Source organism: Pogona vitticeps, chromosome 3, assembly GCF_051106095.1.
Source record: "Pogona vitticeps strain Pit_001003342236 chromosome 3, PviZW2.1, whole genome shotgun sequence".
Taxonomy (NCBI): domain Eukaryota; kingdom Metazoa; phylum Chordata; class Lepidosauria; order Squamata; family Agamidae; genus Pogona; species Pogona vitticeps.
In genome coordinates, this window is record NC_135785.1 from 243,554,588 (window position 1) to 243,571,416 (window position 16,829).

General features: G+C 39.4%; 1 protein-coding gene across 1 annotated transcript in view; it reads left to right on the forward strand.

The window, feature by feature from the left end:
* Positions 1 to 3,361: 3,361 nt before the first annotated feature.
* Positions 3,362 to 16,829, forward strand: part of CRYL1 (crystallin lambda 1) — a 60,557-nt gene continuing 47,089 nt past the window's right edge. The window contains exons 1-2 of the mRNA XM_020802022.3: positions 3,362 to 3,556; positions 12,528 to 12,635. Coding sequence (XP_020657681.3) covers positions 3,516 to 3,556; positions 12,528 to 12,635 — 149 coding nt within the window. The 5' untranslated portion in view covers positions 3,362 to 3,515. The remainder of the gene's footprint in view (positions 3,557 to 12,527; positions 12,636 to 16,829) is intronic.

Below are 16,829 nucleotides of genomic sequence, written 5' to 3' on the forward strand. Positions count from 1 at the left end.
TTCTACTGAATTCTACTGACTACATTAAAATTTGAGCTAAAAACTTAGGAAACTGAATTGAAATATTAACTTTGTAATATGACAACCATATGAAAATGTAAATTGTTAATGGTAAGCCTGTAGTCTAATGAAAAACAATAGCTATTAAACATGCTACTTTAATGCTTGAGCATTTAATTTATACTCACACCAAATATTAAACTAGTTGGTGTCATCTTTAGTTTGAATAAAAGTTTTAAAAATGCATATTTTACACACTACAGTACCAGTCATAAAAGTCTTCATAGATATATCGGCATGCTACTTCCTTCTGACTTTTCTTGAGTTTGACAAAAGTGTCCTAGAGTTTCTAAATCTACCAGGGTCATAAACTGATGTTTGGAAACCCTGAACCTAGACTGTTGATAGACTTCTATTGCTATTAAAGTATGGGAACTCTAGATTTAAGGATCTACCTTATCTAAAGTCAGGCTGTGACCTCTTTTGTTTAATGGTGTCAGGCAGCCAATAGCCTCCAAAGTAATAGTTTCCACAGGGTAAACAAATAAATGGTACCTTTGATGCAGAAAGCACCATACTCAGTCCCTAGCATTTTCAGTTATGAGTTTTTGGACCTGAAATCCTCTAAAAGGATGGCTGGGATGAAACCTCTCCATCAAGGGTTTTATTAGATTTTATTGGACTTTTTACTATTAAAACATGGCAGTTTATTGTTTTAACTAATGTAGAAGACTTAGAATTTTTCACAATAGTAAACTGTAGCAGAACTGAGAAAAATTATATAAATGGCTTCATTCTAGCCAAACATTATTCTCCCAGCTAATTTTGAGAGAGATTTGGCACACTGAACTAGGTGTAGAAATAAGAAAAATCTGAAACTCGAATGTTGAGGAATTACTCTTCCCAGTCTTTCATCCTCAGAGTATTATTCTTCAGTGTTTTACCACCATCAAAACCACTGCTAAAATTAGTATTAGGAGGTAGTGATGGGAAGGTTAACTTCACGAAATACAAACCTATTAAAAGAGTTTAAATATTTTTAAATTAGACATAAGACATTATTCATAAAAAGTTGTTCTAAAAAGTATTACTTTTTAAATATTTTGGCCAACATTTGAAAATCTCTTTGAATGTTCATCTCACTAAATAGAAATCTTGGAATACAGTATCTAAATCTGGATGTTCACTTAAATTGACAGGAGAGAAAAAAGCATGGGAACATATTTGATGTTTCGGTACTTGGAGGAACTTAACTGTTCCAAATGATGAAAACGCATTAGTAACTAGCTATCTTTCAGTTTTCATTATGGTCACGAACATAACTATGATTGTTTCTAGAGACAAGATGACTGATCTTCTTAGTCCAGCCTGTGGAATACTTGAATTTGAGGAGATCTGAAAGTAAGAAGAAAGCTGGCACATGTGTTGGTCAAAGCAGAAATGAAATTTATTTTTTATGATATGGAAAAAAAGTGATGTTAGAAACACATGACTGTCATTTCTCAGTGCACCTCAATTACTTCCTAGTTATATGCCCATTGTGCACAACTAGATATACTTCCTGCAGAAACCTATATGAGGGGCTGTCCAGAAAGAGAGGGGTTGAATAGGTAGCAAGACTCCCCTTGAGTCACCTTCAACTCATTCTCCCTGATAGTAGGCAGAGGGTTCAGTCCTCCTAAATGGATTGTGGAGAAACAGAATAAGTTACTAGGCAAAGGTACAGGTACCTCCTGTTCATGGGTGTCTGGGGGTTTTGGTGGTGTTTCTACCTTCCAGAAATGGAGTAGCCCTCACAATCAACAAGAGTGGGAAAAACTGTACTGGGATACAATCTCAAAAATGATAGAATGGTTTCAATACAAATCCAAGGTAGACCTTTCAACATCACAGCAATCCAAGTTTATGCACCAACCAACGATGCTGAAGACACTGAAACTGACCAATTCTATGAAGACTTATAACACCTTCTAGAACTGACACCAAAGAAAGATGTTCTTCTCATTATAGGGGACTGGAATGCTAAATTAGGGAGCAGTGGCCAGAGGACTGAAAAAGATCAATCTGCATCCCAATCCCAAAGAAGGGCAGTGCCAAAGAATGCTCCAATTACCGTACAATTGCACTTATTTCACACGCTAGCAAGGTTATGTTAAAAATCTTACAAGGTAGACTTCAGCAGTATGTGGACCGAGAACTCCCAGAAGTACAAGCTGGATTTCGAAGGGGCAGAGGAACTAGAGACCAAATTGCTAACATGTGCTGGATTAGGGAGAAAGCCAGAGAGTTCCAGAAAAACATTTACTTCTGCTTCATTGACTACATAAAAGCCTTTGACTGTGTGGACCACAGCAAACTATGGCAAGTTCTTATAGAAAGGAGAGTGCCTGACCATCTTATCTATCTCCTGAGAAATCTATATGTGGGACAAGAAGCAACAGTTAGAACTGGATATGGAACAACTGATTGGTTCAAAATTGAGAAAGGAGTATAACAAGGCTGTATATTGTCAAGATGGATGGGCAGTGTCATCGAAGCTACCAACGTGAATTTGACCCAACTCTGGGAGGCAGTGGAGGACAGGAGGGCCTGGTATGTTCTGGTCCATGAGGTCATGAAGAGTCGGACACAACTTAATGACTAAACAACTCCCTTCCAGTATCCTGAATGCCTTTCTTAATTTTAATGCACAGAGAGAAACACACTATATGGGAGTTGTACGTGCTGTAGGGGTAAGTTACACTACTATGCAGTCCCCCCCCCCCCAAATTCCTGCAGACACAAGTTTGTCGTTTCATTCTGGCCGGAGAGCCTCGTCTCAAATCTTTCTTGCTTTCTAGTCATCAAAAGGACAGCGAAGGCCCAGCTGGGCTGCAGCCGCTCCTGCCGCCTCTTTGTGGCTTGCCCATGCGCTGTCGCTGGACATCTACGCTGGGCCCAATCCTCCCGGCCGTGGCACGGGAGGGGTTGCTGGGCAGATGCCAAAAGCCTGTCGTGCCCTTGAAGCGAAGGACAAGAATACATCGATCGGGCGAAAAAAGGAATGCCTCAAAGCAAGTGGTGGGTCGAGGAAGGGAGAGCACCAGAACTGCGGAAGTGTGTGTGTGTGGGGGGGGAAGACCCCGTAATTAACACGTCTGAGATATTCCCCGCCTCCCTCTAGGCAACAGGCACCCCCGAGAAAGGAGATAAAAGCCTTCCTCCCACAGAGCTGAAGGGTGCCTGACTAAAGCATCCTTACGACCCTCTTCTCTCCCTCTCCCCCCACCCCCAATTTAAACCGGGCAGCCCTGCTTGGAAGGCGCTTTCCCGAGCAAATCGCCGAGGTCACGTGAACAACCAATAGGAGCCGTGCTTTTCTAGTAACCAATGGGAGTGGCTGTGACATCCCTGAAGGTGGAGGGTGGGGGAGGCAGCGTTTCCTTTAAGCCGGAGGTGGCCCAAGTTGCCCACGGGGGTGTTGGCAGTTCTCCTCTCTCTCTCTCTGCCGGGGGTGCTGCACTTGAACTTGCAAGATGAATCCTATACAGGAAGGACGGGTTGTGATTGTTGGCAGGTAAAGTTCTTGCTCCATCTGACTGGCTCTCGTGTAGGATGCCCAGGGAGAGGAGGTGGAAGAATGTTGAATACAACAAGGGGCTCTGGTGGTGCTCAACCCCAACTCCCAGAAAACCTGCAAGGCATAGGCTGCGAAGTCGAATTGCAAAATGTTATTTTTCTGGGGCTACAACTCCCAGAATTCTCCAGCCAGCATTACCAGTGCCCATACCAACTGGGTGGGTCTGGGAGTTGTAGTCCTTAAAAAGTAACTTTTCCAAGTTCTGCTTCTTTGTAAAAAAAAAAACAACAACAAGGTAACTGACATGGGCAAGTGCAAATCGCCGAGGTCACGTTGCTGGAGCAGCAGAGTATTGAGACAAATGAATAACTTTCCTGTGTGTAAATAGAACACTTGCCTAAACTATTGAATCTGCTTATGCTTAATCTGTGTAAATTACCTTGAAACACACGGAACAAAATATATATTGAACATTGTGAGAAAATAACTTTAGCAAAGAAAAAAACAAGAACAACCAGTATTCTTTCTCGTTTTTAAAAACATTGAATTGATATGTAACATAACTGACTGAATCACATTTGTGGAAGGATTTATAAATAACCCCTTTTTGTGAAGCTAACTGACACAGTTCTTTGTGGTTAGTTGCCATAATATTTTCATGCAAGATACAATTCAATGGTTTGTTATTTTTGGTCAAGTTTAGCTGTAACTGTAGGAGTAAATTTGCAGGTGAAATGAGTGCTGCTGTGTGCTGAGATTAAATAGCTTCATTCTTATGAGATGTTTTAGTCTTGTCAATGATCCAGAAAAGGATCCTCAAAGAATAAGGCGAGGCATGAACATTTGCTTCATAAGGGCTACAGCATAGGTAGCTGTAGAGGTGTGAACTGGACCATGTGTTTTTCACGTGGTCACATGATGTTTCACTAGGATAGCGGTTAGGGGCTGCATGCAGTTATGCATCATTCACCACTGGTATGTAGAGGGTAAGGTCAAGCAATTCCTAATGGTAGCACCAACTGGGGAAGTGTTTATGACATTTAAAGTGGAACACTTTAGCTAGCACAGAACAAAGGTCAACCACTAGTTTCTTATAGCTAGTGTTCTGTTGACAAACTATCAGGAATGGCTTCTGAATTCTTGCATGATATATGGTTAATTATACCAACTGCAATTTCATAGAAAAGGACCTCTTGAAAGGCCAATGAAATGCATCTTGAATTTTAACCATATGTTGGAGTAGTAGTAGTAAATGAAAAGCGGTAAACTACAGACAAACTATGTATGATTAGTAACCTGTAACGTAGAATTGCTCCATTACAATTAATTTGAATGTTACTGTAAACTTGTTCAGTGAATGAATGTTTGTTACATGACATCAAGTCCAATCTGACTTTTAGTGTTCCTTATAGGGTTTACAAATTATGTGAGATACTAAACTTGGGAAGTGCTTCTTTTTAACAGCACCACCTGCCCAGTGAGTTTCCGTAGGTGTGCTGAAATTTGAACCAAGTTCTTCCAAGTCTTAGCCCATCACTCTGCAGCCTAAGCAGAATCAAAAACAAAGCAGTACTTTTACTCAAACCAACAAAAATGTCATGAATTCTTCAGAGATCTTAATTAGACTAGTGAATACAAAAAAGGTAGGGGACAGAGAAATAAATTAAAATTAGATTAGATGCTATGGCCACAATGTGTTCATTTTAGCCTTCATCTGAGAATAAAGATTGCAGAGTAGATGAATTAATCTCTGCTAGATGGTTCAGATATTGGATTACACCTAAAATTCTGTTGCAGAAGCAGTGGCTGATCTTCATTTCTGTAAACAAAAGGCCAAGTCCAATCCTGATCTATCCTTTACCTTGGGTTATGCAATAGGTTCCTCAGTCTGCAGAAAGGAGATATAGTGGGGAAAAGACATTAGAGTGTTTATATTTGTAAAACTTGATATTTATTTTAGAAGGTGCCTTAGGTTTAGTCATTTGTAGCCAAACTATAGAATGTTACCTGGAAAATGGAGGAGAGGGAACCCTCAAAATGCAGTGTTTCTCCTCACTTGATAGAAAAGTCACCTTCCTCTTGTGATGGATTGCACTTGGGGAGAAAGATATATTATTATCGAAAGTATATGAGAAGCAAATACAGCTGTATTAGTCCATGATTTTTTTTAAAAAATCCATAGTTAGGTAATGTCTTTATTCAAATCAATCAAAATGTCACAAGTCAGTGTGCAAGCTTTTAAGTTCTTCAGAATTTTTCATTGGGTTAAGAGATACAAGGAAGGGACGGGGAAAATGCAAACAGAGAGAACCAATCCATATTAAAAATCCAAGAAAGCCAGCATTCACTCATACTTTTAAGGTAAAGAACTACAATGAAATACTCCAGCTCCTTAGGTCAATTTTTGTGAAAGGCTTCCTTCTATGAGGAAACTATTTACAGTATTGTGAAACCTTTTTCTAAAGGTCAATGCAATTTAATCATTTAATTAAGAAGTAATAGCATTAGACTATGAGCCTTACTGAAGATAAACTAGTATGTAACTGTTTGTAATTAACTACTTAATGTCATGAAAGGTGGTTATCTGAATTTGATTTCAGTGTCTTACCTACTTGTTAAAATGTCTCGTCTTTCTAGTTCTGAAATACACAGCTTGTAATACTGCACATTTACTAGCTTACTCAGCAACTTACTTTGAAATGTACTTCCTTTTCCCTCCCCTGTATATCTCCACAGCTGCCTTGTGTGTCTCTGGAAGGTTTTGTTTAAAAATATTTCTTTCTCCTGTAGCTTTATTTCTCAGGGATCCTAGATGTGATATTTGATTTGAACTGACAAGGATAGCCAACACTTAACAGGTTCTTGAGGCACTTGATATCCTGTTACATTCTGAGATCTGCAAGTTGTTGAAAATACCATAGTGATCTAGCAGTATGATTCCTTATCAGTTTCGAGTCTGAATCAGTCAGATTTGCAAACTAAGTCTATTTATTTCTCTGTGCTCAGTTGCAAAACAAAGCAAGATAATTTGCAAGCTGCAGAAGATGAGAAAGGTGTATGTTACGAGAACTAAACTTCTTTATCATTTAAGGAATTCCTACTACCCCTATTATTTATTTTGACCTTTTCTTGTGCATGAACCAATGTTTCCCCTAATCTGTTTGAATTTCACAATAAAGTTACATCACCCCCCACTATGTCATTACCTGAAGCTCTATGTCTCCTCATGATGTTCTCCCCACCACAACATACAGATGAAGGGCAGACCTTTAAAAAGCTGCACTGTACGATTCAGGCATCAATTTCTGCCTTATTCAGAATGGGGATGGGAGGCTTAATTCCTCTTTTGTATCACAGTTCACACTCCTGGTAGTATCAGACAAAAAATATTTTATAACTTCGCTGATTTTCAGTGACTATGGGAGAGCGTGGAGTGGAGGACAATGTCATTTCGTGTAAAGTTCCGGAAGTGAGCAATTGCCTGATAAAATCCTTGCTAGGAGATAACCCTGCTGAAAATCCTCAATCCACCACCATTGAAGGAGCTCCGTTTGTCTGTGTGTGAGACAAACCATTGCCTGAAGAAGCTAGGGGCAAAGTACCATGCCCCAGATGTTTTTGGACTGCAATTCCCAGTATTATTGCATAGGAGTTGCAGTTACTTTGCCAACCCAAGGTCTAACAGTAAACCTGCCCTTCCCTGCTTCCATGGCCTAGACACAACTTGACCTTATCCAAAGAATTCTTGAGATCATGTTTAATGTCATGTATGTTCTATCCTAGTTCATTTTTTAACATAGTTTACAGAAATTCAGTGCAGTACTTGAATGCAGCCTTGTAAACACCTACTTGCCTTTGGCAAGTATATAAATCTCTTTTATTCAAGAGTTACAATTTTGTAAATTCACTCAGCATTTTCTGCATTTTTGAGGAGGGAATTGGAGTCAAACCTGTTTGCCATGAGGATTTTAATGTATGTACAACTTAGATTAGTGAGGACAGTGAGGCTGAAAGATTTTTGTACAGTAGAATTTTTTTGTAAAGTTGCTTGAACTTGCCATTGTGTAGTTATTCAAGCTAGTTTTGTGAAAAAATGAATGGAATGTGTTCATTTTTCCAAATGCATGGAGAAATTCACAGATTCTATTTGTACAAATCAACATGGAGACTCAAAAGTATAAGAATATGAAGTAGCCCCACAAAACCCATTAACGTCACCTGCTAATACTTCATTTTGCAGTATCTGTATTTATTTATTTATTTATTTATTTATTTATTTATTTATTTATTTATTTATTTATTTAATATCCCGCCTATCTAGTCGTCTAAGACCACTCTAGGCGGCTAACAACAAAGAATACACAATATATGTATTTTAGTAGTATTAATTTATTTTATAAGCAAAGTCTTAATTTTTAGCGGTATGTATATTCAACATTAAAAGGGATGTGGTGGCACTGCTGGTTAAACCATAGAAGACTCTGTGCTGTAAGGTCAGAAAACCAGCAGTTGTAAGATTGAATCCACATGACGGAGTGAGCTCCTGTTGCTTGTCCCGGCTCCTGCCAACCTAGCAATTCGAAAGCATGCAAATGCAAGTAGATAAATAGGTACCACCATGGTGGGAAGGTAACAGCGTTCTGTGTCTAAGTCACACTGGCCATGTGACCACGGAAACTGTCTATGGACAAACGCTGGCTCTATGGCTTGGAAACGGGGATGAGCACCGCCCCCTAGAGTTGGACACGACTGGACTAAATGCCAAGGGGAACCTTTATCTTTACCTATATTCAACATTTATGCATATTTTACATCTATTAATTTTTATGTATCAATTTTAGCAGTTATTTTCCCATTCTTTGTTAGTTTGATTGCATTCCTTTTATTTTTGTATGGTTTAGTGCAGTAAATATCTACTACAATTCTTCATATGTTTCTTTCTTTTAAAATCTGTGAGGATTAAATGAATTTAGCTTTTGCTGGTTTATGCCTTAGTTTTATATGGAAATCTAATATGGTCATTATTATTTTTTAAATGTAGCTCTTCCATGTGAGTCAGTGTGATGTAGTGATTGAACTGAGTGTTGAACTAAGACTTGGAAAACCTAGATTCAAACCTCTATTTGACTGTGACAACCTACTGGGGGTGGCAACGGTAAATCATTCTTTAAACATCTCAAATATATAAAAATCCTGTTAAGGTTATCATAAATCAGATTTACTTGACAGCATATACAGTAACACACTTTTACAGAAAGAATGTCCAAAATGCATATTTCTCTGGTTTTAATATTAAATTCAATTTGCTTCTCAGTTTTTTTGTGCAATTAACAATGTTAATTATAATAATGAGGATGAGACTGTTTTACTCCTAATTACAGATTCTTAGTGTCTCTTCAATATGGACAGTCTACAAGACAATGTAATGTTGTATGAATATTCTATTAACAATGGCTGTTTTCAAATGATATAATGAGCGAAGAGACCTGTGCCTTTCAGTAACCAGTGACTTAAACTGCCCTCATCTTGCATCTCAAAAGACTTTCTTGATATCTTCTAGCCACATATAGACTATTCCATTTGGTAAAGCTGTTGAGCTCAGAAAAACCCAAAGCAGGGGCACTGTGTCATCATGAATGGGAAGCAGGCATTCTCTTTACTAGGTCAACATCACTACAGTGGTACCTCGCTAAACGACAACCCCGCTAAATGACGAATCTGCATAATGATGACTTTTTGTGAATCGTACCTATCTGTTCTAGTATACAGTAATGCCATCAATGAAACAATTAGCTTCGTATTACTTTAAAAAAGGACAACCACTTATGCAATTGGGAGATGTGCTCCAACTAGATCCTAGTCAAGAAAATACCTTTGCTCTAATACGAAGCTAATTTGTATTCATACAACATTACATTGTCCTGTAGACTGTCTGTATTGAACACTTGTACTAAGAATTAGTAATTAGAAGTAAAACAGTCTCGTCATTATTATCATTACCATTGTTAATTGCAAAAAAATTTGAGAAGCAAATTCAGTTTAATATTTAAGCCAGAGAAATATGCATTTTGGACATTCTTATGCAATACTTTCTTATGCAAGTGGAACTCTCTGTTTGCCTGGCAGCACAATGGCTTTGTTTTCATGCCAGTCTGGTGCACAGACTCAGCTACACGGACACACCTGGAGCTGGAACCGATTGTCCTGCAGAGAGAAGCTCTCAAGTGGATGCTGGAACACCATACGTACCATTAGTGGGCTATGCCAGTCTTTCTTCCTCTGTGGCAGTTTTCAGGCCTGCAATTCCCAAGTATGAACACCAGCTATGCTTTCTGCTCTGCCAGTCTTAAATAGAATTTCAGTCTACACATGAGTGGATTGGCAGGAATGTATACTAAGCCTGCATGCACTAATATAAGAGGTTTTAATAAGTTATATTTTAAATTATACATATAACTGTATAAGTTAGAAATGAAATAAAGTAATAGATTTCTGCAAGACATTCAGCAGTCCCTTCGTGATCTCTGTTGTGTGAATGCAGGCTGTATGATTAGATAGATAGATAGATAGATAGATAGATAGATAGATAGATAGATAGATAGATAGATAGATAGATATAGATATAGATATAGATATAGATATATAAAAATATAATATAAATCCATTAAACAAACCAGTTAAAATGTAGGGAGAGGGACTCCCATATTGAGGTTTCAGACTATGGCCAGGAAAGCTGGATCAAAGATTTAATGAACAGCCTCATATTTAGCAGGCGTTTGCCCATTCGGAGCAGAGATTCAGTTGTACTGTTTGTTCTCTACGTGCAGTTCAACTAATCTTTGACGTGAGGTCAAAGTTACAGTGACTTTGGATTTTCCTCCCTCCTAGCTCAACTTGTCTGGAACACTTACTTGATAAATGTAGCTCTAAATTCAAGCACCTTTTCTTTTTAAAAAGAAGAATCACATAATCTGTATAGAAGTAGCCCAAATAACATGCCAATCAAATAGCAGTCTCTTATTAAAACTAAAGTTATATGCTCAGACTCTGCCCTCACAGAATGGCTGACTTCGTGTTGATTAGTATGATCCAGGGGTATATAGAAGCCAACTGGTTTCTCCATGTCTGAAATTTCCTCTCTAACTCAAGTAAAGTCCACCCAGGTGATTCACAAGGAAATCAGGTTTTCCAGGCATGCCCAGGTCCAGGAAGAACATTCCAGGTGACTTCCACATGTAACCCAAACCATTTCTACACAAGCGCACATAAAGTTTGACAGGTTCTAAAATTCGTTGATAGACTAAAACAGTTTCCTGGTTGCAAACCTGATTTCAGATGTCATAAACCATGCATTATCATGAAGCGAAGTTATTGCAAGCCTCCTCCCTCCCTCCCCTTCTCAGGAAATCTGAAGTTCTCATTTCCAATTTCAGTTTAATTGCAGTTTAGAATTACAGGTGCATGGATTATACAAATCCATACTCAGAGCCACTCCTTAAATACCTTAAATATCTCACTTACCTTCAAAGCCCTATTAGGGTCACTATAAGTCAATTCTAACCTGATGGCACATAACAAAACAAATCTGTATAACCAAAACTGTGCTGCTCAGACCTGTGCAATTCAAAGAAGTGCATACACACATATACTTCTCCCTTGAATGCATGGGTCTGATACATGGATTTAAAAATAAATAAATATTTCAATAAATAAATATATAAACATTCAATAAATACTGTGCTGCTATTCACCTCCAGGAGGTGGCCTGAGAAAGGTGGGTCCCAGACTTACTGAGGCCCTATTGTTGGTGGCTGGCCCTCTCTCCTGTCATAGCAGCTCCACGTGGTGGCCAGGGAGGGTGCTGGTGCATGCTGTACAGTTAATATAGTACACTCCTCTGCTCTCTCTCTCTCTCTCTCTCTCTGTGAATCAGCTGCTTATACTTTGTAGTTATGTTTTTAGGGGCATATGAATTATACATGGATTTTGAACTATTTAGGGGTCTGGTGCCCCTAATCCCAGTGTTGTTGAAGGGAGATGTGTATTATGGAGGGGCTGGAAGAAGGGAAAAGGAAGAAGCCCTATTCAGATTATTTATTTATTATTTATTTTATTTTATTTATATGCTCCCCACACTACCCGAAGGTCTCTGGGCGGCTTACAACATTTGAAATACAATAAAAAGTCAAAACAATTAAAATGCAATTAAAATATAAACTCTAAAAATTGCCATTGGACCCACAGCTGATATTATTTCAATAACAGTGGTGCCCCGCATAGCAACGATGATCCATGCAGCAAAAATCATCGCTATGTGGGAAAAAAGCCCATAGGAATGCATTAAAACCCGTTTAATGCGTTCCTATGGGCAAAAAACTCACCTTTAAGCGAAAATCCTCCATACAGCTGCCATTTTCGCTGCCCGGTAAGCGAGGAATCCGGGCAAAAACACAGTGGGCAGCCATTTTTTTAAACCTGGTGGCCATTTTGGGACCGCTGATCAGCTGTTGGGAAATCATCGCTATGTGAAAATCGGTAAGCAAAAGCTTACCGATCATCGCAAAGCTATATTTTCTCATTAAAAACATTGAAATGCGATCGCAAAAACTTAATCGCTATGCGGATTCATCGTTAAATGGGGAGCCCGTTAAGCGAGGCACCACTGTAAAAGACTTCTGGAACAGGAAGGTTCTGATCTGGCGCCTAAATGTCATCAACGTGAGCGCCAGACAAATCTCAGTCGGGAGGGCATTCCATAGTCTGGGGGCAGCTGCAAGCCGTCCCTCTTACCTCCTTAAGGGACGGCTCTTTCAAAAGGGTCCCCTGACTAGATCTTAACTTATGGCCTTGAAAAGAATGCTTGACTAGGAGAGCTCAGCACTAGTTTTCTTTTGTTGTTTCTTTTGACAGCACCATCGGTAACTAATAAAATGCATACACTAACCTTCTCTTCTTGTTTTCTCATTAGTGGACTCATTGGATGCAGCTGGGCCATGGTTTTTGTGTCTGGTGGTTTCCAAGTAACACTTTATGATATTGTGCAAGAACAAGTAACAAAAGCCCTGGAAAAAATTGGGTAAGTCATTGGTGTCACTTGACTGATTCAGTGATTAATTTGATTGTATTATTAGCTTCTAATATTAAACTATATGAATAAAGAAGGAGGGCTTGAACACGGATTCATATCAGCAGTGCTCAGTTTGTGGCAGGAAGGGAAGAGAATGGTGTTAATGAAATTCTCAAGCACCATGCAGTAACTTTTCTCCTTGGTCAAATCATACCACTGATAGCCCCGTAACAAAGGTAATTTAGGGATCATAAAAGCTAAAAGGATTTCACTGTATTTGAGAGTTGACTAATAGTTCATTTCATGTAAGTTTTTCCTTCATAAGGATGGTTACTGATGAAAAGTAAGTTACCACTTGGCAAAAGTTTCTACAAAACACTGAGAAAAGTTACCTTTTTTTTTACTACAACTCATAAGTCATTCCTTCATCATAGACTCCCTCAGCTAACATATAACCTTGGCTATGTGGGTTGGTGGAGAATTCTGGGAGCTATACAATAACACAAAGCAACTTGTTCAAGCTTTGCTAAAAATCACCAAGTTGTTTTTGAATTGCAATTACCGTTGAATTACAATTAATAGAACAACAGAGTTCTATTAATATACATTTAGTAGCAGATAGATTACTTACATTTGGGTTCCAGTACTGGCCTACAGAGTACCCATAATTTGTTTATAGACAAAAGACTAGCAACCTTATTTCTTTATAAGCGTTCACAGATCAAAGTTTACTTCCTTGCACACGCCGAGGAACTGCACTTTGATCCACAAAACTCATGCTGAAATAAAGAAATTAGTTTTTGAATGGTTGCAATATATTATTTTTTCTTATTTTCTTTTGCCAACATGTTGAGACAAACGAACACATCTTCTTTGAAAGTGATCTGTATAATGTGCAGTGTCCCCCACTGCCCAGACAAGTGGCAATCACAAAATGACTGCCTATGTGTATGTTTTCAAGAGGAGAGTGAATATGCATGCACATGCCCATTGGAACAGACATAAGGAATCATAAAATCTGTAGAGCAGGAAAAACAAAGTGTACTGCTTATAGAATGCTCCGTAGTGCTTAAAACTCTCTCTGGGTGATTTTCAATTTAATTATGCGGGCTACACATTGCCCCCCAAAAAAGCTGGGTATTCAATTTACTGACCTCAGAACAATTGGAAGCCGAGTCAGCTTGAGCTGGCTGCTTGAGCCCAGGATTGAACTCAGGTTGTGAGCAGAGTCTTCATTGCAGTACTGCAGTTTAACCACTGCATTCTGAGACATTGGAAGATATCCCAATATCTCCAAGTACAATCCATGACAATGAAGGACATGCATAGCTAAAGCATCCTTAGCATATCCATCTCACCTCTTTTTAAAAATACCCAATAAGGGATCTTCCACCACCTTCTGAGATAGTCCATTCCATTGTCAAAGAGCTGAGTTCTTCTTAACATTTAATTGGAATATACTTTCTAGTAATTTATTTATTGAGTTTCTATACCACCCAATTACAGTAGTGAAAATACTACTCAGAATGCTGTACATAGCAAAACACGCAAACCCCACCAAATGAAGCAATCTAGCAAAACAATAAAAATGATATTTGATCATTTGAATCTTTTATATTGGTCCTACCCTCTGAAGCTACAAAAAAGAAGCTTGCTCTATTTTTCATGAGTCAGCCCTTCAGATACTTGAAAATGGCTAGCATATTACCGCTCAGTCTCTTCTCTCAATTAAATGCACCAACTTCCTCACCCATTATTCATAGGGCTTGATTTCCAAAACTTTTAACCATCCTGGTCTCCCTCTACTGGACACATTCTAGCTTTTCAATATCCTTCTTCAATTGTCCACTGGAATCAAAGTCTCTCTGCCTCACAGCCCATGGACTGATGTTTAGAACTGCACTTTCAGTCTCAACCCAAGCTATAGTAAAACATGACTTTTATTCTGCTGCACTAAATCGAAAGAAAAGGAACTTCCAACACAATTCTATCAGAGCTTGTAAAAGTTACTTTTTAGATTAGAAAAAGGGACTATTTGCTTTGCTTTATTTTTCTCAAAACTCTAACTTTTCCAAGTTGTGCATGCCATGTGTATTGGCTCAGGTGTAAGCCATACTTGTGTTTAATATTGCTTACTCCAAAGGAAGTTTTGTGTACTGGGCAGTGGCCCAAAATAGGTGGTGCATGGTGGTGAGCAGAAGGCAGCCAGAATCATTCTGTGTTGAAGTTTGAGCTCCCTATAAGACTGCTTTTTCAGGTAAACAGTGCCTTTTTAACCTTCTTGTAGAGTTTCATCCAAGGGTAGGCTTTGGGAGGATAAGTTGTTAAACTTGTTGCTGTGCAGAAAATGAACACTTGCCCCCGTCTCATTGGTAAAGGTAAAGGTTCCCCTTGACATTTTTAGTCAGTCATGTTCGACTCTAGGGGGCGGTGCTCATCCCCGTTTCCAAGCCGTAGAGCCAGTGTTTGTCCAAAGACAGTTTCTGTTGTCACGTGGCCGACTTAGATGCTGTTTACCTTCCCACCTGTGACAAACCCAGACCTACTGGGATCTGTCACACAGTTTCACTAAGCTGCCACCAACCATTCCCTATAAGAAGTCACACAGACCAGGGATGGATTTTCAAACAATAAAAAGAATAAGGTTTATTTTAAATACAAACAGGGTAAATAAAACAATCAGGTGAATAGATAAAGTAACGTGGCTTATTTCACTCATACATACACACAGTTTGGTTCACACAGAACCTTTACTTAAAGCACAGACCCTGAACCTATCAGTTCTGGCTAACCAACAGACACCTGAACCTATCAGGTTGGTACTCTGACACACAGTAGTACCCTGTCTGACACACAGACTCCCACAACAGCTTCTTCTTCCCAGCTGCTGCTCCGTCACAACCCAGTGTCTCTCAGTGTCTCCTCCAGTGTGTGTCTTTCACCACACAGGCATCACATATTTATACAGTACAGCCCCTCCTCCTGATGTCCCGCCTTCCACTCCCCATAGGATGGAACTTTCCCTCCAAACCCATGACAGACAGGTAACATCAGTGCTGTATGTAACACCTCCCCTCTTTATAAGTTGTTTTGTAGGGGGAAAGCTAAGGTGCTTTTCACCAAAAAACAACCTGTATAAAATACACAACAACAGTTATACATACCATATCATACTTACTTATACTTACATTCTAAGTTAAACCATAGCAAATAGGCATTTAAACATTTACCATATACATTACATCGATTTACCTTTATTCATACAAACCAAATTCAGAAAAACCAGGTACATTTACTTTTTGTCATCATTATATACACATAGTCCATGTTTCTTTCGCCGTCTTCAATCTTCAGGTCTTCTTGATAAGGCGTCAGCAACACAGTTCACTGACCCTCTGACCACCTTCACTTCAAAGTCATAGTCCTGTAGGTTTAAAGCCCACCTCATAAGTTTGCTATTGTGGGTTTTCATTGTCTTTAACCATTGCAATGGTGAATGGTCAGTACACAGAATAAAATGTCTTCCCCAGATGTAAGGCTTGGCCTTCTGGATCGCGTAGACTATGGCCAAACACTCCTTCTCCACGGTTGCCAAATGTCTCTCACCTTTTTGGAGTTTCCTACTCAGGTAGGACACTGGATGCTGGTCACCATTCTCATCCTCCTGGCACAGAACTGCTCCTACCCCGCTGTTAGACGCATCGGTGTAGATGATGAACTCCCGGTCGAAGTCTGGAGCCCGCAGCACAGGATAGTTGATTAACGCCTCCTTCAACCTCTGGAACGCCGCCTCACAGTCGCTGGTCCACGGGATGCGGTCATCAGCCTTCTTCCTCGTCAGATCGGTCAGCGGAGCCGCAATCTCGCTAAACCTCGGGATGAACTTTCTGTAGTAGCCCACCAACCCAAGAAATGATTTTACTTTTTTCTTGGTGTTAGGTCTAGGCCAATCACGAACAGCTTCTATTTTGGCCTCCAGGGGTTTTATCACTCCTCCCCCTACCATGTGACCCAAGTATTTTATTTCTGGGCTACCCAGCTGACACTTGCTGGCCTTTACTGTTAGCCCTGCTGCACTTAACCTCTGCAGCACTAACTCCAGGTGTATCAGGTGATCTTCCCAGGTATTACTGAAGATCCCTATGTCGTCAATGTAGGCCACTGTAAAGTCACTGAGCCCTGCCAAGGTCTGGTCCATCAGCC